Source organism: Oncorhynchus masou, chromosome 18 (assembly GCF_036934945.1).
Source record: "Oncorhynchus masou masou isolate Uvic2021 chromosome 18, UVic_Omas_1.1, whole genome shotgun sequence".
Taxonomy (NCBI): domain Eukaryota; kingdom Metazoa; phylum Chordata; class Actinopteri; order Salmoniformes; family Salmonidae; genus Oncorhynchus; species Oncorhynchus masou.
The window spans coordinates 60,003,700-60,029,887 of NC_088229.1; the positions used below are offsets into that span (position 1 = coordinate 60,003,700).

General features: G+C 41.2%; 2 protein-coding genes and 1 pseudogene across 2 annotated transcripts; all 3 read left to right on the forward strand.

Moving 5' to 3' along the window:
• The first annotated feature begins 2,430 nt into the window (after nt 1-2,430).
• ttll6 (tubulin tyrosine ligase-like family, member 6) lies at nt 2,431-15,921 on the forward strand. The gene is made up of 13 exons (XM_064924022.1): nt 2,431-2,471; nt 6,722-6,840; nt 6,951-7,081; nt 9,412-9,568; nt 9,877-10,020; nt 10,324-10,409; nt 10,530-10,755; nt 11,283-11,461; nt 12,188-12,376; nt 12,536-12,686; nt 13,035-13,277; nt 14,124-14,397; nt 14,541-15,921. The coding sequence occupies exons 2-13, from the start codon at nt 6,820-6,822 to the stop codon at nt 14,783-14,785; spliced, it is 2,046 nt and encodes a 681-aa protein (XP_064780094.1). The 5' UTR covers nt 2,431-2,471; nt 6,722-6,819; the 3' UTR covers nt 14,786-15,921.
• Nucleotides 15,922-16,960: 1,039 nt separating this feature from the next.
• On the forward strand, nt 16,961-18,180 carry LOC135559401 (homeobox protein Hox-B8a-like; annotated as a pseudogene).
• A 5,657-nt stretch (nt 18,181-23,837) lies between these two features.
• LOC135503743 (homeobox protein Hox-B6b-like) lies at nt 23,838-25,076 on the forward strand. Its single transcript, XM_064921884.1, has 2 exons — nt 23,838-24,255; nt 24,823-25,076. The coding sequence occupies exons 1-2, from the start codon at nt 23,838-23,840 to the stop codon at nt 25,074-25,076; spliced, it is 672 nt and encodes a 223-aa protein (XP_064777956.1).
• Nucleotides 25,077-26,188: the final 1,112 nt, after the last annotated feature.

Genomic DNA, 26,188 nt, shown 5'->3' on the forward strand with positions numbered 1-26,188 from the left:
GTGGCAGCGTCATGCTGTGGGGTTGTTTTTAAGTGGCAGGGACTGGGAGACTAGTCAAGATTGAGGGAAAGATGAACGGCGCAAAGAACGGAGAGATCCTTGATGAAATCCTGCTGCAGAGCACTCAGGACCTCGGACTGGGGCAAAGGTTCACCTCCCAACAGGAAAACAACCCTAAGCACACATCCAAGACAACGCAGGAGTGGCATCGAGACAAGTCCTTGAGTGGCCAAGCCAGAGCCCGGACTTGAACCCTATCGAACATAGCTGTGCAGCGACGCTCCCCATGCAACCTGACAGAGCTTGAGAGGATTTGCAGAGAAAAATGGGAGAAACTCCCTAAATACAGGTGTGTCAAGCTTGTAGCGTCATATCCAAGAAGACTCGGGCTGTAATTGCTGCCAAAGGTGCTTCAACAAAGTACTGAGTTAAGGATCTGAATATTTATGTAAATGTGATATTTTGGTGGTTTATTTTTTCTAAGAACCTGTTTTTGCTTTGTCATTATGGGGTATTGTGTGTAGATTGATGAGGGGGCAAACTATTTAATAAGGCTGTAACGTAAGAAAATGTGGAAAAGGTCAAAGGGTCTGAATACTTTCCGAATGCAATGCTGCTACTTAGTTTTTATAAATCTTATTATTATCAATCCTGATGCCTAGTCACTTTACCCAGGCCTACATGTACATACATAACTACCTCAGCTACCTCGTATCCCTTCACATTGATATGGTATTGGTTCACCTTGTATATAGCTTCATTCTTGTGTTTTTATTTTCTTATTTTACCTCTGTGTTGTCAGGAAAGAGCTTGGTAGTAAGCATTTCACTGTAAGTATTCGGCGAATGTGACAAATAAAATGTGATAATGAGGGAAAATGCAGTGAGCATTGATCAGAGAATAACATGCAAAGTCAGCACAGTGGTTGACTGAATTGTTGATTTGAGTTGTTTTCAGAAGTTTTTGACCATGACTTCATAACTTTTGCATGAAATAATTACTTTGTTTTTCCATCTTGAGGGTAGAGATTAGTGAATTGAAAATGAGTTATTAGAAAGTAATAGACCGATATCGTTCTTTGACTATAATTTACATCTGATATACTAGAAAGAATATGCTTGAACACAGAACTGCTAGGCCTATTTAAAGACTATATTTATGCAATTGTTGTTTTTTTGGATAGGTCCTAAAGAGAGATCCTATGAGAGTGCTGTAACAGTATACCTGTAGAGGTCACTGGGCTGTCTCGGCCAAGCTCAATTACAGGAGTTCAGGGCCAGGTTTATCCAGATCACTGGCTCAGAATACTGTTACCCAGCACCAGAGGAGGCTGGTGGGAGGAGCTATAGGTGGATGGTCTGATTATAATGGCTGGAATGGAATCAATGGAACGGAGTCAAACATGCTGTTTTCATGTGTTGGATGTGTTTGGTACCATTCCATCGATTCCATTCCAGCCATTACAATTAGCCCATCCTCCTGTAGCTCCTCCCACTAGCAGCCTATGCCCAGCACCCAGGCCTCCCGCAGCCTGACAGGGATGTCCCTCCTCACCCTCCCCTGGGCCCTGTCCAGCACTTACCCTTATCATTACCAGCAATTAGCCTAGTCTCGCCTAGGCTTTACCTTAGGGACGTGAGATCGGAGAGAGAACCCCTCAGTGATGGTCAGGGCACACAAGGACACTTCAAGGGGATTTAGGCTAAGTTACTGTCTGAGGAGTCTTTTTTCCAAACGGAGTGATCCGTCTGAACTCAGTTGCAAACTTGATTCGCTGCCCAATAACTCTTGAATGACCCTCTGCTATGGATGGAATGTTGACAGGCCGAGTACCTACCTGAGAAGTGAAATGGAAATAGAAACATGATTCCCTGTGTACATAACAACCTGGATTCTGATCCAGTTGATTGTTTTTCAGGGTGGGGTACTTGTATCCACATCAAAACACAATTATGTAAATGTATGCAAATTGCTTAGATGTAGTTTGGAAAACAGAATGCATTTTAATTTGTGTTAATTGATGCTTGATAACTCAAGTTAATTAACTAGTGTTACTGATATGTAAGCATCTTTTTATTCCTCTTTGTGTATCTTCTTCAGGATGGACCTGCGAGTAGAGAGCCCTGACAAAGACTCTGAAGATGATGCCTTCAAGTGTGGACCTGAGGGAGGAGAGGAGGGCGAGGGCTGGGGGAGCGATAGTCAACCCGAGGCCTGCACCCCTACTCCTCCATCCGCTGGCAAGAGGAAGAAGAAAAGGAAAAAGAGGTACTTAAAGTTAAAATATGTAACTGTATGGATGTACGTACTGGTGCTTTGATGCTTCCACTTCCCCAGAATGCTGGGAGAGGCAAAAGTTATTGGGGAAGGATGATTACAACCTTGCAGCAAGGCACGTCTGTCCCCCTCTCTCTGTTTCTTCTCTCCCAGATGACTGTGGATCAATATCGTCAACTGCAAATATGAAAGTGGTGAGTTATTCTGCATATACCAACGTGTGAATTGGTGTGATTTTATCTTTTCAAATCAAATCAAATTTATTTGTCACATACACATGGTTAGCAGATGTTAATGCAAGTGTAGCGAAATGCTTGTGCTTTGAGTTCCGACCATGCAGTAATATCTAACAAGTAATATAACCTAACAATTTCACAACAACACCTTATACACACAAGTGTAAAGGAATGAATATGAATATGTACAAACAAAATATATAAATGAGTGATGGCCGAACGGCATAGGCAAGATGCAGTAGATAGTACAGAGTACAGTATATACATATGAGATGAGTAATATAGGGTAGGAAAACATATAACGCGGCATTGTTTAAAGTGGCTGGTGATACATTACATCAAGATGGCAAGATGCAGTAGATGGTATAGCGTACAGTATATACATATGAGATGAGTAATGTAGGGTATGAGAACATTATATAAAGTTGCATTGTTTAAAGTGGCTAGTGATACATTTAATTACATCAAGATGGCAAGATGCAATAGATGGTATAGCGTACAGTATATACATATGAGATGAGTAATGTAGGGTATGTAAAAATTATATAATATAAAGTGGCTAGTGATAAATTGATTACATCAATTTTTCCATTATTAAAGTGGCTGGAGTTGAGTCAGTATGTTGGCAGCAGCCACTCAATTTTAGTGATGGCTGTTTAACAGTCTGATGGCCTTGAGATAGAAGCTGTTTTTCAGTCTCTCGGTCCCCGCTTTGATGCACCTGTACTGACCTCACCTTCTGGATGATAGCGGGGTGAACAGGCAGTGGCTCGGGTGGTTGTTGTCCTTGATGATCTTTTTGGCCTTCCTGTGACATCGGGTGGTGTAGGTGTAGGCAGGTAGTTTGCACCCGGTGATGCGTTGTGCAGAACTCAGTACCCTCTGGAGAGCCTTCCGGTTATGGGCGGAGCAGCTGCCGTACCCGGCGCTGTTACAGCCCGACAGGATGCTCTCGATTGTGCATCTGTAAAAGTTTGTGAGTGTTTTTGGTGACAAGCCAAATTTCTTCAGCCTCCTGAGGTTGTAGAGGTGCTGCTGCGCTTTCTTCACCACGCTGTCTGTGTGGGTGGACCATTTCAGTTTGTCTGTGATGTGTATGCAGAGGAACTTAAAACTCTCCACCCTATCCACTACTGTCCCGTTGATGTGGATAGGGGGCTGCTCCCTCTGCTGTTTTCTGAAGTCCCCGATCATCTCCTTTGTTTTGTTGACATTGACTGTGAGGTTATTTTCCTGACACCACACTCGGAGGGCCCTCACCTCCTCCCTGTAGGGCGTCTCGTCGTTGTTGGTAATCAAGCCTACCACTATAGTGTCGTCTGCAAACTTGATGATTGAGTTGGAGGCATGCATGGCCACACACTCGTGGGTGAACAGGGAGTACAGGAGAGGACTGAGAACGCACCCTTGTGGGGACCCAGTGTTGAGGATCAGCGGGGTGGAGATGTTACCTACCCTCTCCACCTGGGTGCGGTCCGTCAGGAAGTCCAGGACCCAGTTGCACAGGGCGGGTCGAGACCCAGGATCTCGAGCTTAATGACGAGTTGGAGGGTACTATGGTGTTAAATGCTGAGCTGTAATCGATGAACAGCATTCTTACATAGGTATTTCTCTTGTCCAGATCGGTTAGGGCAGTGTGCAGTGTGATTGCATCGTCTGTGGACCTATTGGGGCGGTAAGCAAGTTGGAGTGGGTCTAGGGTGTCAGGTAGGGTGGAGGTGATATGGTCCTTGACTAATCTCTCAAAGCACTTCATGATGACGGAAGTGAGTGCTACAGGGCGGTATTCATTTAGCTCAGTTAGCTTTCTTGGGAATAGGAACAATGGTGGCCCTCTTGAAGCATGTGGGGACAGCAGACTGGGATAAGGATTGATTGAATATGTCTGTAAACACACCAGCCAGCTGGTCTGCGCATGCTCTGAGGACGCGGTCGGGGATGCCGTCTGGGCCTGCAGCCTTGCGAAGGTTAACACGTTTAAATGTTTTACTCACATTGGCTACAGTGAAGGAGAGCCCACAGGTTTTGGTAGCGGGCGGTGTCAGTGGCACTGTATTGTCCTCAAAGCAAGCAAAAAAGTTGTTTAGTCTGTCTGGGAGCAAGGCATTGTGATCCGCGACGGGGCTGTTTTTTCTTTTGTACTCCGTGATTGACAGTAGTCCCTGCCACATACCTCTCGTGTCTGAGCCGTTGAATTGCGACTCCACTTTGTCTCTGTACTGACGCTTAGCTTGTTTGATTGCCTTGCGGAGGGAATAGCTACACTGTTTGTATTCGGTCATGTTTCCGGTCACCTTGCCCTGATCAAAAGCAGTGGTTCGTGCGTTCAGTTTTGCGCGAATGCTCCCATCAATCCACGGTTTCTGGTTGGGTAATGTTTTAATAGAGGCTGTGGGTACAACATCACCGATGCACTTGTTAATAAACTCGCACACCGAATCAGCGTATTCGTCAATGTTGTTGTTCGCCCCAATGCGGAACATATCCCAGTCCACGTGATCGAAGCAATCTTGAAGCGTGGAATCTGATTAGTCGGACCAGCGTTGAACAGACCTCAGTGCTGGTGCTTCCTGTTTTAGTTTCTGTCTATAGGCTGGGAGCAACAAAATGGAGTCGTGGTCAGCTTTTCCGAAGGGAGGGCCTTGCGTCGCGGAATCGATATGCTGATAGAATATGGGGAGCCTTGTTTTCAGATTAGCCTTGTTAAAATCCCCGGCTACAATACATGCAGCCTCAGGATATGTGGTTTCCAGTTTACATAGAGTCCAATGAAGTTCTTTCAGGGCCGTCGATGTGTCTGCTTGGGGGGGGGGAATATACACGACTGTGATTATGATTGAAGAGAATTCTCTTGGTAGATAATGCGGTCGGCATTTGATTGTGAGGAATTCTAAGTCAGGTGAGCAAAAGGACTTGAGTTCCTGTATGTTGTTATGATCACACCACATCTCGTTAATCATATGGCATACACCCCCGCCCTTCTTCTTACCAGAGAGATACTTGTTTCTGTCGGCGCGATGCGTGAAGAAACCAGGTGGCTGTACGACTCAGATAGCGTGTCTCGAGTGAGCCATGTTTCTGTGAAACAAAGAACGTTACAGTCTCGGATGTCTCTCTGGAATGCTATCCTTGCTCAGATTTTGTCTACCTTGTTGTTAAGAGACTGGACATTGGCGTGTAGTATGCTCGGGAGCGGTGCGCGATGTGCCCATCTTCGTAGCCTGACCAGAAGACCGCTCCGTCTGTCCCTTCTACGGCGACGTTGTTTTGGTTCGCCAGCTGGGATCCGATCCCTTGTCCTGGGTGGTAAGCCAAACAGAGGATCCGCTTTGGGAAAGTCGTATTCCTGGTCGTAATGTTGGTGAGTTGACGTTGCTCATATCCAATAGTTCCTCCCGACTGTATGTAATAAAACCTAAGATTACCTGGGTAACAATGTAAGAAATAACACATAAAAAAAAAAATACTGCATAGTTTCCTTGGAACGCGAAGCGAGGCGGCCATCTCTATCGGCGCCGGAAGTATTCAAAGGTCACCCATGTCACTTGCTTTGTTACCCCCATGTTGGGATAATCTGAGAACATTTTCATTTATTTTTGCTACTTGTCGAGTCAAATACATTTGAAGCACAGACATACACTGAGTACAACATACATTAGGAACAACTTCTTAATATTGAGTTGTACCCTCTTTTGCCATCAGAACAGCCTCAATTTGTCAGGGTAGGGACTCTACAAGATGTCGAAAGCGTTCCACAGGGATGCTGGCCCATGTTGACTCCAATGCTTCACACAGTTTTGTCAAGTTGGCTGGAAGTCCTTTGGGTGGTGGACCTTTCTTGATACACACGGGAAACTGTTGACTGTGAAAAACCCAGCAGCGTTGCAGTTCTTGTCACAAACCCGTGCACCAGACACCTACTACCATATTCTGTTCAAAGGCACTTAAATATTTTGTCTTGCCCATTCACCCTCTGAATGGCACACATACACAATCCATGTCTCTTCTTTAACCTGTTTCCTCCCCTTCATCTACACTGATTTGATGTGGATTTAACAAGTTATATCAATGAGGGATCATGTCTTTTGCCTGGATTCACCTGGTCAGTCTATGTCATGAAAAGAGCAGGGGTCCCTTAATGTTTTGTATACTTAGTGTAGATTAATATTTGTCATCTAATAGGAAGTCTTTCTTCCTCACCCTGTCAGTGCGACGTGCTGCTCGCAGATATGGCCTTTGGGAAGCAGTGGAGGGCGAGGACTGGACTCTCTTCTGGACAGACTGCTCTGTCTCACTGGACAGAGTTATGGACATGAAGCGCTACCAGGTACTCAACATCTCCCAATTGCACTTCTCTCCTCATAGAGTTCTGAAAAGGTTCCTCTGCCCCTGTTGATTTGCCACATTCAATGCTATGTGTCTGCTGTACGATTACAGAAGATCAACCATTTTCCAGGGATGAGTGAGATTTGTAGAAAGGATCTTCTGGCTCGAAACATGAACCGCATGCTAAAGCTCTTCCCCAAAGACTACAATATCTTTCCCCGAACATGGTGCCTACCAGCAGAGTGAGTTCTCATTGTCAATGTGCTTAAGTCTCGTTATTCAAAACACATACAGTACCAGTCAAAAGTTTGGACACACCTACTCATTCCAGGATTTTTCTTTATTTGTACTATTTTCTACATTGTAGAATAATGGTGAAGACATCAAAACTATGAAATAACACATATGGAATCATGTGTTAACCAAAAAAAGTGTTAAACAAATCAAAATATATTTGAGATTTGAGATTCTTCAAAGTAGCAATCCTTTGCCTTGATGACAGCTTTGCACACTCTTTGCATTCTCTCAACCAGCTTCATGCGGTAGTCACCTGGAATGCATTTCAATTAACAGGTGTGCCTTGTTAAAAGTTAATTTGTGGAATTTCTTTCTTTCTTAATGTGTTTGAGCCAATCAGTTTTCTTGTGACAAGGTAGGGATGGCATACAGAAGATAGCCCTATTTTGTAAAATACCAAGTCAATATTATGGCAGAACCGCTCAAATAAGCAAAGAGAAAAGGCAGTCCATCATAACTTTAAGACATGAAGGTCAGTCAATCTGGAAAATTTCAAGAACTTTGAAAGTTTCTTCAAGTGCAGTCGCAAAAACCATCAAGCACTATAATTAAACTGGTCTCATGGACCACCACAGGAATGGAAGACCCAGAGTTATCTCTGCTGCAGAGGACAAGTTCATTAGTTTGCTGCACCTCAGCTTGCAGCCCAAATAAATGCTTCACAGAGTTCAAGTAACAGACGCATCTCAACATCAACTGTTCAGAGGACTCTGTGTGAATCAGGCCTTCATGGTCGAATTACTGCAAAGAAACCACTACTAAAGGACACAAATAAGAGACTTGCTTGGGCCAAGAAATACGAGCACTGGACATTAGACCGGTGGTAATGTGTTGTTTGGTCTGATGAGTCCAAATGTGAGATTTTTGGTTCCAACCGCCGTGTCTTTGTGAGATGCAGAGTAGGTGAACGGATGACCTCTGCGTGTGTGTTTCCCACTGTGAAGCATAGAGGATGAGGTATGATGGTGTGGGAGTGCTTTGCTGGTGACACTGTCTGTGATTTATTTAGAATTCAAGGCACACTTAACCAGCCTGGTTACCACAGCATTCTGCAGCGATACGCCATCCCATCTGGTTTGTGCTTAGTGGGACTATCATTTGTTTTTCAATAGAACAATAATCCAAAACACACCTCCAGGCTATGTAAGGGCTATTTGACCAAGTAGGAGAGATGGAGTGCTGCATCAGATGACCTGGCCTCCACAATCACCCGACCTCAACCCAATTGATGGTTTGGGATGAGTTGGACCGCAGAGTGAAGGAAAAGCAACCAGAAAGTGCTCAGCATATGTGATGGGCGGCAGGTAGCCTAGTTGTTAGTGTTGTGCCAGTAACCGAAAGATTGCTAGATCGACTCCCTGAGCTGCCAAGGTAAAAATCTGTCATTCTGCACCTGAACAAGGCAGTCAACCCACTGTTCCTAGGCCTTCATTGTGAATACGAATTTGTTCTTAACTGACTTGCCTAGTTAAAAGTTAAATCAAATGAGGCCAAGCTTCCTGCCATCCAGGACCTCTTTACCAGGCGGTGTCAGAGGAAGGCCCTAAAAATTGTCAGACTCCAGTCATAGGCTGTTCTCTCTGCTATAGCATGGCAAGTGGTACCGGAGTGCCAAGTCTAGGTCCAAGCGGCTTTTAAGCAGCTTCTACTCCCAAGCCATAAGACTCCCGAACACCTAATCAAATGGCTACACAGACTATTTGCATTGCCCCCCCCCCCCCTTTTACACCACTGCTACTCTCTGTTAACATCTATGCATAGTCACTTTATTAACGTTACCTACATGTACATATTACCTCAACTAACTGGTGACCCCGCACATTGTCTCGGTACCGGTACCCCCCCCCCCCCCGTAAATATAGTCACGCAATTGTGATTTTACTGCTGCTTATTAATTACTTGTTGCTTTTATTTCTTATTCCTATCCATAGTTTGTCTAAACTACATTGTTGGTTAGGGGCTCATAAGTATGCATTTCACTGTATTCGGCGCATGTGACTAATACAATTTGTATTACAAGCTGTCATCAACGTATAGGGTGGCTACTTTGAAGAATCTAAAATATATTTAGATTTTTTTAACACTTTTTTTGTTTAATACATGATTCCATATGTGTTATTTCATAGTTTTAATGTCTTCAATATTATTCTACAATGTAGAAAATAGTAAAAATAAAGTCAAACCCTGGAATGAGTAGGTGTGTCCAAACTTTTGACTGTAAATGATCAGGAGAGTAATCAATTGAGAATGGAAGTGTTTTTTTGTATCTCTGCAGTTATAGTGACTTCCAAGCTTACACCAGGTCCAAGAAACACAAGACTTACATCTGTAAGCCAGACTCCGGTTGCCAAGGGCGAGGCATCTTACTCACCAAGTCCAGCAAAGACATTCGGCCGGGGGAACACATGATCTGCCAGGTGTATGTCTCCCGGGTGAGACTCACTCCCTTCTCAGAGAGGGATCCTTCTAGACTTTTGTACTTATTGTGTAATATTCTGCGCAATCAATTCAACTCGTAGTTCAACTGAGGTTGCAGGATGGCAGTTGCAATAAATGTGATACCTTATTATGTGACAGTATTTATGGGACCAATCAGAGAGAAGAGTTATGACAATGTCATTATGAAAGGACCAATCAGAGAGCAGGGCTATGACAATGTTATTACGAAGGGACTAATCAGAGAGCAGGGTTATGTTGATGTCATTAGATATATCATAATGCCAAACGTCCTCTCCCCCAGCCATTCGTTATTGACGGCTTCAAGTTTGACCTGCGTATCTATGTGCTGGTGACCTCCTGTGACCCCTTCCGCATCTTCCTGTACAACGAGGGGTTGGCTCGCTTCTGCACTACCCAATACAACGAGCCCAGCAATGGCAACGTGGTAACGTGGACAACACAGATACTCCGTTAACACTTCTAATGCCAACTGTTACGCAGCATTACACACTTCTTATTCTCCTATCTCGCCCTGTTCTTTGACAGTTAATTGGTAGTTGTGGTGTTGGTTGTGTCGTTGATGCTCTGAAGCATTCTAGATAATCATTTATAATGGGGAATCGCATCTTTACAGTATTCATATGTTTATTCCAGAATGATAGCATATTTTCTACGGTGTCCTTTCTGATCCCTTATTTTACCTTTACACATCCCCGGCTCTCCCTCACAAACTTTATATTTGTACAAGGATGATGTTTGCATGCATCTGACCAACTATGCCATCAACAAGCACAGTGAGAACTTTGTCCGTGATGATGACACTGGCAGCAAACGGTAAGCGGGTGTTTGTTTACTTCAAAAACCTCTCGAGTTGACCTTTAGCTTTGTTTGTTTGTATAATTCATCTCATGATGCAACGCTTGCATCTCAGTTCCCTCCTCCCTGTCGTTCCAGGAAGCTGTCCACCTTGAACAAGCACCTGGAGGCCATGTGTTACGACACAGAGAAGATGTGGTTGGACATTGAGGACGTGATTATTAAGACGCTCATCTCTGCCCACCCCATCCTCAAACACAACTACCACACCTGTTTCCCCAACCACGCTGCCGGCAGCGCCTGCTTTGAGATCCTTGGCTTTGATGTGCTACTAGACCATCGACTCAGGCCCTGGCTGCTGGAGGTGAGGCCTTCTTAAAGAATCAGGATGATGTATTGATTTGGCTCCGGTTCAGTGTTTGTTGAGCTAAGAAATGTGTTATTCTAATCTACTACACTCTCATCACGCAGTGTCCAATAGGCATTTCGCTAGCAACTTATAATAATTTAATTATTAAAGCTAGATTGCAAACAAGGAATATTCATGATGTTCAATTATGTTCGCATTAACATATGGGCGTGTTTATTAAAGGGATACTTGGGGATTTTCACAATGGGTCTTTTTATCTATTTTCCCAGAGGCAGATGAGCTCCTAGATACAATTTTTATGTCTCTGTGTCCAGTATGAAGGAAGTTAGAGTTAGTTTCATGAGCCAATGCTAACTAGCGTTAGTACAATTAATGGGAGTGTAGCATCCTAGCAGAGACCCATAAACTTACTCATTGCGCTAACGATAGTTAGCAATTGCGCTAGCATTAGTAAGTTAGTAGGAGGTAGATAATGTTCCTCATTACCAAAATCCTGAAGTATCCCTTTAATGTTTGTGCAGGTGAACCACTCCCCCAGTTTCACTACTGATTCGCGGTTGGACCGGGAGGTGAAGGATAGCCTGCTGTATGACACCCTTGTCCTTATAAACCTGGGTGCCTGTGACCGCCGTAAGATCACTGAGGAGGAGAAGCGCAGGGTGAAGGAGAGGCTGCAGCAGAACCGCTCCAGAGAGGCTAGGTATAGTCAGGACCATGTGATGGATAGGAAGACAATGCGGAACTTTGATTTCAGTAGGCTTGTATAATGAGTTTGACCATGTAACAATAAGCTCTGATGGGTCATTTTATTATAAATCATCATCGTTATAGACATGTAACAAACAAAGTGAGTGTACAAAACATTAAGAACACTTTCCATGACATAGACTGACCAGGTGAATCCAGGTGAAAGCTATGATCCCTTATTGATGTCACTTGTTAAATCCACTTCAGTCAGTGTATATGAAGGGGAGGAGACAGGTTAAATAATAATTTTTAAGCCTTGAGACAACTGAGACATGGGCAAGACTAAAGATATAAGTGACTTCGAACAGGCTATGGTAGTAGGTGCCAGGCGCACTGGTTTGAGTGTGTCAAGAACTGCATCGCTGCTGGTTTTTCACGCTCAACAGTTTCCTGTGTGTATCAAGAATGGTCCAACACCCAAAGGACATCCAGCCAACTTGACACAGCTGTGGGAAGCATTGGAGTCAACATGAGCCAGCATCCCTGTGTAACGCTTTCGACACCTTGTAGAGTCCATGCTTAGACGAATTGAGGCTGTTCTGAGGGCAAAAGGGGGGGTAGCAACTCAATATTAGGAAGGTGTTCTTAATGTTTGGTACATTCAGTGTATATTGAGTGTATGCATTCATTCAGTTGTGGTAATTTTTTCATTCAGTTGTGGTAATTTTTGTGTTGTCAGGAGTGAGGAACTGCGTCAGTCCCAGGCAGCCAGTGTAGAGCAGATGCGGAGGTATGAAGCCAAACACCTGGGTGGCTTCCGTGGGATCTACCCCCGCGAGGGAGGAGAGAAGTATGAGAAGTACTTCAAACACAGCAGCTCCCTGTTTCAGGAGACTGCCGCCTCTAAGGCCAGGGAGGAGTGTGCCAGGTAGAAACTATCACCCAAACACTCACACACATACGCACGCACAGGCTTCTTGACAATACCATGAAAACATTCAACAGAAAATACAAAATTGTTGTACCTTTAAATTAAATGTTTTCATTGTTTCATGTACAACTTGTTTGTGTGTGACTGTCCACTCAGGCAGCAGCTGCAGGAGCTGCGTCTGAAGCAGGAGCAGAAGGAGAGGGAGCAGAACGGGAGCCGTAGACGAGACTTGCAGGGGGAGTCTGCAGGAGAGAGGGCCAAACCACACAGAGTACAAGTTCGTCAGACCAACTCCCAACAGGTTACTGTGAGTCACATCACCCTGATCATCAGTTTTATATAACATTTTACCTAAGGTTTGAATGTATTATTGCCTACAGAATCTAGCAGTCAACAACCATAAAGAGAAGTCCAAAGTCTTGTCGTATCATTGGGGGTGGCAATCTTAGTGGACTTGAAGTTGCAGGGCCTTTCAGTAGCCGCAAGGGGGAGCCAAATATCTTCTCCACTGAACACCTTACATATATGTCCAGCTACCAAACTATATAATGGCCATTTATCATATTTACATAAGCATCTCAATGAATACTGAAGAATGATTATACACTGTGATTAACTTATTCCTTACTGTATGGTGTGAATTGTGGTTGTCCAGCTCCTGACCATGCCCCTCCTGCCTACTGCTACCAATGGTTCCCCTACGGTGCAGGACCTCTCTGATGAGGAGGTGGAGAGGGTGAGTGGACTGCTCCAACGGGAGAGTCTACTAAGGGACCTCGGGGTGGTGGACCAGATCTATAAGCTGTTGCAGGGGAGAGGCCAGTCCATGCCTAATGGCATTACACCCCCTCGCGAGCAGAATGAGCTGCCCCTACACAGACATGAACGAGCCAATAAGGTAAGGCTACACCTCCATAGTCACTCACTGGTCTGTTTAGTAAGTTCTGTTTATTGTTTCCCTAGCAAGGAAATGTGTCCTCTATATTTTTCCTAATATGGGATAAAGAGCTCGCCAGCTTGTAGTCCTAAAAAACAGAAATTAGTTATCTCTGGTTTGTTCAAGCATTCTTATGGGGGAAATTAATGGGAAAATAATGAGGTTTTCGGATAAACACTGAAATAAAATCAGAGATTAACACAGGTTTAGGAGATCTTATACATTTTGTTCTGTGAGATAATATCAAATAAAATTTTATTTGTCACATGCGCCGAATAGAACTGGTGTAGACCTTACAGTGAAGTGCTTACTTGCAAGCCCTTAACCAACAATGCAGTTTTTCAGAAACATACCTAAAAAAAATAAAAGTAACATAATTACAGAGACGCAGTAAAATAACAATAGCGAGGCTATATACAGGGGGGTACTGGTACAGAGTCAATGTGCAAGGGCACCGGTTAGTCGAGGTAATTGAGGTAATATACACATGAGGGTAGAGTTATTAAAGTGACTTATGCATAGATAATAATTAAGTGATGTTAGCTGATGAAGATTATCTCATAGAACAAAATGTATAAGATCTCCAAAGCCTGTGTTTACTACAGACCTTATTTTCGGCGTTTTATCCAAAAACCCTACAAAAAAACATTATTTCACCATAGGCTTTGTTTAACCAATGAGTTATGGTGGAGTTAGTGCCTACAAAAATACACCATTACTCTTGCTCTCTATGGTCACTGCATAATCTCAAACATTACTCCATTTGTAATGAGATGCTTAAGTCTGTCCTATGTGATGTCTTGCCAGTTGGACTCCCTGACTGAGTTCTCCTGGAGACCGAAGCGTCACTGTACTGTGATCCAACACCAGTTGCCTCCAGGGACCAAGCCCTGCCGTCAGTACGTCCATTCCCAGCTGCTGCAGCAGCGCTGGCCCTGGCCCAGTCTGGACAGGGGGCCCACTCATACTGAGTCTGCCTGCCTTCAATACTACACCCCAGAGGACCACGTCCTAGAGACGGTCCGCCGGCCGCCAGGGGACCTGAGGAGGACCAACAGTGCCCAGCGTATCCCATGGACAAGTGAGCACACCCACAGCACTTCACTTTATTGTGTCATTACTGTACCGCCACTGATCTTGGGCATTGTACTTCTGGATAATTGGATGGCATAGTATTGATTTTCTCTACCTCTCTCTCTTTTTCTCTCTCTCTTTGACTCTTAGTCAATGGTGCTCGCCAGGGCAGTATGAGCTCGTCTTATGCAGAGTCCAAGGCCCGGGCCACAGTGTCAAACATCTCCCAGCTCACCCCTGGACGGCTTCACTGCACCCCCATGTCCTCTGACCCCAAGGCCCTCCAGAGCCTGTTTGTCATCTCCACCCCAGCCCTACTGATCCAGAGGCCCGAGTTCCCCCACCCCATCCGCAAACCCTTGCGCAAAGTCCCCCAGCACGGACAAGGGCGCTAGGGAGCAGGGACGTTTACCAGTTCAGCCATAGTGCCATAAACCACGAGCGGGGCAGAGTGAACAAGCTTTCCTGGCAAAACTGTACACAAGTTGTCCCCGAAATCCTCTCCCTATACTGTGTACATTTCTTCACTTTTACATCATCAAAATGAAATTCATTTCTACATTAGCACTGAGCTACTGAGAATTAATTGAAGAGAAATGGAGAATAGATAAATAGAATAGGTCTTATTGTGAAAATATTGAAGCAGTGGTGCCTATCGTGACTTAGGTATTGTGTGGTACTTGGTAGGAAGACGTGTCATCTCATATGTCCAAGCAAACACTGTGGCTTTTACAGAATTGAATGTAAGTGAATACTATCTGTGTCTTATCAAATATCTTGGGTTGTTAAATATCACTATAACCACTGAGCCAATGGTGAAAACACGTTTTATTTTAAATAATTCTGGAAATCTGGATGTTTTACTCAGTAATGTGAAGGGAAGATGTGACCATGTAGGCATATAGCAAATTTGTATGACTTTGATGTTGATGACTTTGCTATTATGCTTTATTATCATATTGATTTTTGTTTAGCTAAGCAGGAAATTCAAATTTTGCAATGGGAACCATAATCAATCATGTGTGCCAAACCTTAGAAGAAAAGCTCAGGATACTGAAATGATCACCAAGCTGGACTAACAAATACTCCTCACATTTCACTGACTTTAATTGCAAATTTACCCACAGTATTTTCATATGGTTATTTTAGATTTGGGATGGGGTGTACATTTACTTATTGAGCATTATTTTATTTGAGTTGGTGAGAAATATAGACAAATGCCTTCAGAGATGATATGCGTTGATCATTGCTCATGTAGAAATGAGGATATTTGTTCAATTCAGGATTATATTGATAATAGTACTAGGCATATTATCAATATATACTCCATATGAATAATCAAATAGTTTCCTAATTTATGTAAATTATTTGGAAATCTTAGATTTGCACATTTGGAGGCCTACAAATTATGAGTGAAATCTTTGGAAATGCAAACTAATATTTCAATGAAAATGTAAGTATATTTTCTTTAACAATGATCTTGTTTGATTTTTTTTTTTTTTTCATCAAGCTCATAAACATTGTCGGCCTACTACTGTATTTAAATGGTAATTCGATATGTCGATGTGTTTACATTTTACCTCAATAATTATTTGGAAAAGTAGGCTTTAATTACAATCGAAATCATTTAACGATATATTTTTCGATTGGAATATGTAGGCCTTTGTAGAGTTTCGATGCGCGTGATCTCAAGTCTATGAGTCTATGATCTCAAGACCTATAAGCTGTTGCTATCGTTGTCATAACAATAGTTTCAGTTACATAGTTAAATTACACAGTTTAGTTATAGTTTTATATAACTTTCAACACACTTTATCACAATATTTAAATTTCAATAAAAGCACATTCGTTTTATTGTAATCTACAAACACAATAACTCAAGCCCCGTATATACGAATAATGATTGATTTGTAATAGCCAAAATAAAGTAGCCTCTACTTTTCACGCTGAAACAGGCTGCTGATGATGAACAACATCTTATTATTGAGGTATTTGAATGCCTATTAAAAATATAGGTTATCAGATTGTTGTTAGAAATTAATCCTAAAATGTAAGCTGTGTTCTTGTCTATTCGATCCAATGAACTAGCCTGTGCATCAATATTCTCTAGTATTTCAGCTAATAGCTAGCTCTTCACAGTTTAATATTTGTTTCAGGTTGACGTAAATTCAACGTCTATTCCACACTGGTTCAAAATGACGTGTAAAAAACGTTGATTCAATCAATGTGTGCCCAGTCGGTTCCCTCGTCTCCCTATCACCCCCTCCCTCTGTTGGTTTCTCACACTTTGCATTCAAGTGCGCAATGCTTTGTCTGTTGTCTGGAGATTTTCGTTTGGAGACATCATCGTATCCAAAACAAGGTAGGATATACCCTGTGAAGCTATAATCCATATAGTATGCCCAATCATTCATAGACTTCAGAGAGGTAGGCGATTGAATTGACATGGAAACGTTGGTCTTCACCGAGGAAAGTCATGCCTAAACTTAAAAAACCTTGCGTTTATTCCATAAAGTGTAATATATGCTAGTCGCCTGACTTAAATAAGATTTTAAACATCAAAGTTGAAAATGAGCTCTTATTTCGTTAATGCTCTTCTCAAAAAACAGCAACAGCGAGTCCTGGAATTCCGATTATGGGCTGGCACATGATTTGGGAAGCACATCCTCTGTATCATACGTATACGGTGCCGGTGGCACCATCCAGCAGCCACATCCCACGCAATTAACGATATTATACAATGGCACATCGTTGTTCAAAACCGCTCACAAACACCAACTAAATCCGTGCGTATTATCGCTGCCAATGGGCAACTTGTATCATGCCCACGATGTGATACAAAGACCAACCTTTTACGCATCCCATAATACGGATTGTATCCAGTACAGTGATTATAATTTGAAATCCACCGGGGTTGCAAATGATTCCGTGTGCGCAGAACAGTGCGTGCTCCTCTCGACCGGACCTATTTCCCTGGATGAAACCACAAGGTGAGTCACTGACCCTTAAAACACCTAATTTGAGAATTTGGTTGACCTCGGAGATATGTGAGGACCCCCCCCCCAAAAAGTTCAAATGACCCCCGAGAGAGAGGACAATGGCTCGTTATGGTGTCAACAAGAGACTGTAAATCTTTTTATGATGTGAGAAAGGTTTCAGCTTTGCCTGATTTTCTTTTTTTGTGTGTGTGTGTGTTTTTCTCTAACGTTTTGGTACGTGGTAGCCTCTGTTTTTTTATATATATATACCTTTATTTAACTAGGCAAGTCAGTTAAGAACAAATTCTAATTTTCAATGACGGCCTCGGAACAGTAGGTTAACTGCCTGTTCAGGGGCAGAACGACATATTTGTACCTTGTCAGCTCGGGGATATGAACTTGCAACCTTTCGGCTAATAGTCCAACGCTCTAACCACTAGGCTACTAGGCCTATTGAGTCAATGTTAAACTAAATGTGCAGCCCAGCAGCGTCACTAAAATGTTTTGTCTCAGCAGTTACCGGACCGAGAAGAGGTAGACAGGCATACAGTCGCTTCCAGACTCTGGAACTTGAGAAGGAGTTCTTATTCAACTCTTACTAGACCAGCAAGCGCAAGGTTGAAGTGTCGCACGCTCTGGCACTCACCGAGCTGCAGATTAAAATCTGGTTTCAGAACAGACGCATGAAATGGAAGAAGGAGAACAAGAAGCACACATTTCCAATAAACAGCCCGGATCAGAATGAAATCAAGAAACAGAGCAAAGAAACTTACAAGAATATTCAGACGTCAGATGAGGAGGGTAAATGTTAAGACGATCCTTGACTTGGTGATGGGATGCCACACAGTGATAACAAATGTGTTAATTATAAATTGCATTTCGAATAAAAAAATCAACAGTGAAATCTATTGTGTTAGTTGATAATTCATTATCAAATTAAATTCTATAAAACTTGAGAAGACGTGCGCAAAATGGTTTTTACGCACCATTGTACACATCATTACAATTAGAGGTTTGTGCATGTGAATCACTTCTGCAGAATAGTCTGAACAGGTATTTATGTTGTTAGAATGTATAATTATGTAATTTAGTGCAGTAAGGTAGCACAGCTGCCACACTTTCTGCCACTAATAATAATGATTCATCATTAGATGGCATTCCGAGTGGCGCAGCGGTCTAAGGTACCGCATCTCAGTGCTAGAGGCGTCACTACAGAACCTTTGGTTCGATTCCAGGCTGTATCACAACCGGCCGTCATTGGTAGTCCCATAGAGCATCGCACAATTGGCCCAGCGTCGTCCGGGTTAGTGTTTGACCGGGGTAGGCCGTCATTGTAAATAATCATTTGTTCTTAACTGACTTTCCCAGTTTAATAAAGAATAAAGAAAAAAGAAAAATAAAAAAGCTGGGACAACATCCTAACTTAATTAAGATGTGCAGAGAACTTTTGCGTAAATCTCCAATGGGCATGTTTTATGCAAAGAGAGTAACGTGCACATATCGAGTCCCTGTCATTTTAATTGGCAGTTTTGTATCTGTGTTGTCAATGTTGTGGCTAGAGCTGTTGTCAGGCCTTGGCTGTGAAGGCTTCTACTGGATGTAAACTGTAAATAAAATGTAACCTTTAAAAATCGAAGCCTCTCCTTTAATGTGAAATATATAGGCCTACCTAATAGTGTAATTGTTCGGACCTTTGTTTGCTGAAATCCATACTTTTTTAATAAAACGTTAATCAAATACAACCACCAACCGTTTTTAATAGATTAAATTGGCACATGCGCATTTGCTGAGTTGCTATAGAGCAACAGTAACGAGGAAACAGTCGGTGGTTGTATTTGATTAACGTTTAATGAAAAAGTATAAGTTTCAGAAAAAAAGAAAGGCATACAACAACAGATGACAAACAGGTACACAGTAAGCGTGAAATAATTAACATTTGGATGTGTCGACGCATAGCTATTTGAAGGAGTCGGAGGTTCATTTAAAAAAACGAATCATTGCTCAACTCAGTGGAGGACTTAAGCTGGCTAACAATCGAGATCACATATTGCAGGTCTGTATCCAGTTTCCTCGGTGTTATATCGACATTTTGAGTAGCCTATACAGTTTGGTACTAGCATAACTAATTCAAAAGATCTAAAAAATATTTGTTTTACTATGTCGGGTAACTGATATTTTGTACACCGTCATTCAGTCTAATATAAGCCTGGCTGAATTCATGCCAATTGTATATTCATTGGGCCTAGATTTGTAAAAACGTGTCTGAAGGTTAATAAACAGTCTGAATTCCAGCTAAATTTCATCCACCTTTATGAGGCAAATACATTGTAGTTAATGAAAACTATAATATATCAAAATGCTTCATGTTAGTTTATTGTTGATAGGTTGTTAGCATTTTTTAGCATACAATACAATGTTCCAACGTAGGCATATAGAACTACTTACAGGTCACATTCATCCAAAGTAGAATAATTTCAAACTGTATTTGACAACCTCCAAGTCTACATAATACTTACGAATTTTATAGAAAATACTTGTAAAAAACAAATGTTTCGTTTATTGTCGTGGAGGTTTAGTCCTATTGGTCTTTCAATGAAAAACATAACTGAATTAATATCAATAAAAAAACATGCAAGTTTCCTAGAATATGTTCGGTTTAGGTCACTCCTGTTTTGGATAGATTAGGCCGAATTTTCTCTGTGCGACCTTTTGCAGAAGGAATAGGTTGCATTGGGGGGTTTTATGGTTTTATTGCATCTATAAACGTAGGAAATCCTTTTGTCAATTAAATTAAATTTAACAGGGCACCATGCAAACAGTTGCTTTGGCTATGTAACGGAACATTTTTCCATACATTTTATATAAATATTTTACCTTATGATTATATACATGCCTGATGACCACTGGGCACAGACGTCAGTTCAAACTCTATTACATGTTGGCTTAAAATAATTTCATTGAAATGACGTGGAAACAACGTTGATTCAACCAGCGTGTGCCCAGTGGGTGTTTTCATATAGGGAAATCATTGGTCTATATATCTTAACATACAACTGTTTTACAAGAGAGTACAATCTTAAAATGGGCAGTTCAGTAGGCTATTGCAAAACTATAGGCTAATTGCATGGATCCCTATCATATTTTGCTCGCATTTGTTTGAAAATCTGTGCTAATTAAATGAAGATAGGCCTATAGGCTATCTAAGGGATTCTTTATTCATAAAGGGTTCACGGTTGATTATGTGGATATATAACTAGTTTAACTTAACTACATTACTAAATGTAATGCAAATGTAGACTAGGCCTTAAATAATTATCCGTTTACATAGTCTACCTATAGGCTTTTATCAATCATTTAAGTCAACTTATAATAACTATCCTATAAGACCATGTCAATTGTAACCAAACATGTTTTACATAATGCTATATGCTATTGTGTTGAACTACATTATGGTCAAACGTTTCCGCTTTTTTGAAGCCTAATATTCAACTGATAAGGAATTATTATCTAAATAGGATACCGGACTGAAATATTATAGACCTAGCCATTTCGCTTAAAAGACAACGTAGCTTTAAAAAAAGCCCAACATGCTTTCCCATCTTTGAAAGAAAAAGATGGCGATGAAGAAAAAAATGCCTTCTATTGAAGCATTCCTGAAAAATGCTATAAATTAGTCTGCTAATGAAAATGTACAACTTTATGATGGAACTTTACGACTGTCTGGGTTCTGGGATTGGCTGAGGTTGGTCATGTGGGCTCCGGACAGGGAACTTTTTCCCCCTTGAGGTTATATTGCAGCTGTCTGTTTTCGACCGCTCATTCAGTAACACCTTCGTTTTCTTGGCTCTTGTATAAGCTACACTTGAATTCTGGTAGAAATGTGTTCTGTATCTACGGAGCTCCACCAACTGAGAGATGGAGTCAATGAGGAATCTCTCATCCAATGTTAGCCTATGCTAATGTGGCTATCTCTGAATTGCACCGTCAAAGAAGACTCAATATTCGCAAGGACAATGGAATAGTTTATTTTTTATTTTTCACAGAGGGAATCGTTTAGTTATTGCTACTTACCGTATGCAATATACCAAATTAACTGTAATGGAAGACGTTAAAAGAACCGTGATAATCACATCCGGAATACCCACATGCGAAATGATGAATTATCAACAAAAGGTAGGTCGTCAAATCTCAATGTCCTATATCGCAACAATCATACTTGAAGCCTGTCTTATAAGGTTTTTAAAATGATAAAATGTTGAGTAGGTCATGAGGTGCAAATTATGTTCGATAAAAACCGTTAAATGTAACATTGGTAGCATACAAAATGGCTAGTGTCCTAAAGTGTACAAGCATTGTATCGATTTGCAATACCTATAGTGTGTTAGTGGCAAGATGGCAGCAGTATCTTTGGCGGGTGACTGTGGCCTAAATGCATTTCGTATTTTGACGAAGGTTTCAGATAAATAGGTAGGCCTATATGATACCTCTTGGAAGCTGACACAGTCATGTGCGTACACTGAAAATCACACATCCCAAAATATTTAGATGTCCATGATGTACAGTGTTTTTGATAACATTTTTTGTTGTGTGTATCCTACGTTTGTATTACCTTTGAGCTAGCTGTAATGCTAAGTTGATATGCAACAATTGACTCATAACCAAAATGTTTTATGGGTCATTTAAAGAGTAAAATTGAGACATGATGTAAGCGATTTTCTCAATGGTCCAATGTAATTTTTCAGAATCCACTTTCCAATCATCTGCACTATTCGACGTCGTCATCATCATCATCAACATTATTGTCAAGCCTCAATCAATTAATTGATAAACTGTATGTTATTCACTCCATTTACACAGCAGTATGCTGGCACATTTTCTCTACAAACTGATCTCGTGTATTTCTCTTTGACTCCATCTAGTGGCGACAATAAGCCTACATTTGGACACCGAATTCTTGAGACAGACGCTTTCAGAAGGACATTGGCGTATTGGTACAAATTATTTATTTTTTCTTTCGTTTCTTTTCAAATTAAACTAAAGCAAACTAAAATGTATTTTGCACAAACGCTATTGACGTTGAATAACTGTCATTCTGTATACAGACAAGTCGTAAGAATACTTAGCTAAAATGTTTGCTTAGTTGTGGAAACATAATTTTGTTGAAGGAAGTCTACACAGACTATTAAGTATCAACTTTAGATAATACAAAATTATTTTGTTGAAATATCATCTTAAACAAGGTTTCTACAGTGAAAGAAAATAATATTGATTGGAAAAAGGAAATACGTCCTGTTGTAGAAAATGGCGTTGTTTATTTATTCAAATGTATTGAACTTTTTAGTCCAACAAAATAACGATAATAGCATAATAAATATTAAATAATATTATTCAACTCAATAATATGGGTCTACTGATATAAGAAGCAGTCAAAATAATATCAGACTAGATTCGATAATGTCAATGTTTATATTCATGTAAATATATTTATTTGATCATATTCAAAAACATAGATTATTTATTTTAGTGGTTAATAATAAAACATGCTGCAGGTAATGTGGTCTACTTAGGCCTACAGGTTCCCGAAACACGAACCGCAATCTTTTAGTGATGAATGTTGAAACCAATGTGTAATATCCTCTGCATTGGCCTTGGTCAGTTAGAAAATCCTTTTGCCTTTTGTGAGTTGATTTGTCAGTGTAGATGTCTTGGTCGTGTTTTACTTTTTTATCCGGCCAGTGTGGGAATACCTAGAAAACATAACGAACACGTTAACTTATACATGAACGAATGATGAAACATAAATTGTCAAACAGCTTAAAATAACAGCTGCGTGAAAGTAGAAATTCAGCTGGATCAATTGGATAGGCCCACTTTTGATTGTGCAACTAGCCTACTTCTAGTAATCAATACTTTACATTTGTGGGTAATTGAAAGAACACCAACGAACAACATTATTCTTCTTAAGTCAGTTTGATAAAATGGGAAATTGAACAGTGATTATTTCATGCAAACCAAAGATCGAATTAAGATCATATAAGGGTCGTGTGTGGTGTGTGTGTGTCTGTGGTGTGGAGCGAGGGTAGGGTGGTGTTGCCAGCATTATGTATTTATATCGTTTGTTTGCAACGAAATTAAGAACGAAAACGAAATGCTTCAATGTTGAATGAATCAGAGGGCGCAAGCTCATTTGATACGTGGAAAGACTGCACGAGAAGCCTGGGCGCTTCGTTTCGAGTCACTGGGGACCCCTGTGCGCTACAAGAGCCCCCCCCCCATGAGAGCAATATTGCAACCAGACGCTCGCGATTGGCCGGACGTTGATCAGATGGTACAGTTCCCTTCTGCCCTATTGAGTGGCACCTCGCAAGCCCCCTTCAGCTAAGACCAAATCTCCGATAAAGTAATGGCAAAACCACTTGGACTATAAAACATTACAAATCATATTCCTCGGAGCATATTTGTCCATCCAATGAGTTCCTATTTTGTCAACTCAACTTTTCCTGCTTCTCTGCCCGGAGGACAGGAGTCTCTCCTCGCTCAGATACCTTTATATTCCTCCGGATATACTGACCCTTTAAGACACTTTTCCAACGCTACATATGGAGCTGCCAATATGCAAGAGAAGGTATACCCAACCTCATATTACCAGCAAACCACTGGTATCTACGGTCGTCCCAGCACCAGCGCTCCCTGCGACTATGCCGCTGCCACTTTTTACAGTGACCGCTCGTGCGCTTTCGCAAATCGAGAGGAGCAGCCGCTCTTTTTAACTCAGGACCAGCGCAAGTCAGAGTGCCTCGAGCAGAATGTAAACATAACCACTGCTGTGGACGACAAGTCTTCTCTGCTTTATCCGTGGATGCAAAGGATGAATTCTTGCACCGCCGGTCAGTGAAACCTTTACTTTTGATTTTTGTTAACGTTTAACGTGTTTTATTGTTAATTTATTGAAAGGGGGTGTACAGTCAGCATGTTGCCTATCAATCAGATGACTACTGTAACAGTGTTGCCTGGCATTGTAGCTTATAAGTAACTATTGCTTTGAAATTAAGACGGGGGAAAAAGAGGAAGAATTTTACAAGTCGTTGTGTGAACACATGCATGATGAGTTGATGACTGTGATATGTATTGCATTCTATCGCCGAGAACGTGATTGACATGAAAAATATATTAACAGATAAACGCGTTTCCTATACAAAACAAGTTTAACTGTCAAAATACAGTGGGCTATCGTGTGAATCAAATGGATAATTTCAACTAGGCAATGCTATTTCTAAGGCTTTACTAATGGAGGCTATTTTACATGTGTGTGTATATAGACTAATTTATTACATCCATAATAGTGAATGTAGCGATAGTCTATAAAAGCGATGATAGTGTAAAGGTATCCATCCATTCCATGTCTTTGTTTCTTACATAATTGCTGGATTTGGTTTGCTATTCTTTGTTTGTAGGGACATTGGGCAGCAGTGGACGCAGGGGCCGTCAGACCTATACTCGATACCAGACTCTTGAGCTCGAGAAAGAGTTTCATTTCAATAGGTATCTCACCAGGCGTCGTCGAATCGAGATTTCGCATGCTCTGTGTCTCACTGAACGTCAGATAAAGATTTGGTTCCAGAATCGCAGAATGAAGTGGAAAAAGGAGAACAAAGTTATGAATCCTTCGAAACCCAGCGATGAAGAGGAGGAAAAACAGACGGATTAAAAGACACTGAGTAAAAAAGCTACACAAGCCATCCTATAACTGTTGTACCATGAATTGACATGTTTAATTATTGTTGGTTGTTGTTTTTCATAAAATGGCTGCATAGGCCTACACATGTTTGTGAAAATATGTAAATAGGCCTACTAGATAAATATATTTGCACGATGAAATAACGTATGTTGGTTAGAAACAGGTTAAAAACAACTGAAGCTGGCTAGCCTATTCTTATTTGATTGTGTTTGTATTTTGTCAATATTGTTGCTTGAAAGTAAAGTAGTGTTTACCACATCCACAAAGTCAAAATTGGCTATATCGTAAAAATTTATGAAAACATAAATGTGGTCTTAATTTAAGGTTAGGTAGTGTGGTAAAGGTATAAATTCACATTTTAGGAAAATCAATTGCAGAAATAGGCGGGGTTTATGACTTTGTGGTTGTGGTAACTGGTGACGATCGTGAAATAGGCCTACACTCGCACATACTGGTTTCCTGGAGCGGCGTTGGAGAAGTGCAAAAACAAGCCTAGTCAAAATACTCGATAATTAAATATTTTTGCTTCAAAAATATTTTTTATGGCCCCATTATCGATACAAGAGATGCTTTGGTCTAATAGCCTACCATAGTGTGTGTTGTATTTTGTTTGTTTTAGGCTTTTACATCGCTTTGTCATATTCAACTGGATAATGTTTTCACAAGTTGTTTATTGTGCACTTGCCGTCTGGATGTCCTGTGAAATATTATGTAAGACATGTTTTTGTTGTCTTTTGTAAATGCAAATAAAGCGTTGGTAATTTCTGTAAATATTTCATAGAAAGTTTTTTTGTTTTGCTGATGTGAAGGCAATAGTCTTATAATAGTTATTATTATCACTATGTCCTGTAAAATTGACCTAGTTGAGCAAGCCAGTCATTTTAAATAGGCAAGTCTCTCTACAAATGCCTAGTGTATTAGGCCTACTATAATATATATTTTTGTTTAACTTTTTTATACTGGGATACCCGTCTGAGATACCTATTGGTAAAATAGTTTAGCCTACTTTTGTGTCCTAGAACAGTCAATGTAAAAAAGTATTGAGCACCCTCTCTGACAGTTACCTCCACTGCCAGTAGATG

What these genes read in the sequence shown, in the direction of transcription:
- LOC135503743 (XM_064921884.1), top strand. Translation starts at nt 23,838, where the DNA reads ATGAGTTCCTATTTTGTCAACTCAACTTTTCCTGCTTCTCTGCCCGGA. An exon ending in GATGAATTCTTGCACCGCCG is followed by an intron (nt 24,256 to 24,822) that starts GTCAGTGAAACC and finishes CTTTGTTTGTAG; the next exon opens with GGACATTGGGCAGCAGTGGA.
- ttll6 (XM_064924022.1), top strand. Translation starts at nt 6,820, where the DNA reads ATGGACATGAAGCGCTACCAG. An exon ending in AGCCCAGCAATGGCAACGTG is followed by an intron (nt 10,021 to 10,323) that starts GTAACGTGGACA and finishes TATTTGTACAAG; the next exon opens with GATGATGTTTGCATGCATCT. An exon ending in GACATGAACGAGCCAATAAG is followed by an intron (nt 13,278 to 14,123) that starts GTAAGGCTACAC and finishes ATGTCTTGCCAG; the next exon opens with TTGGACTCCCTGACTGAGTT.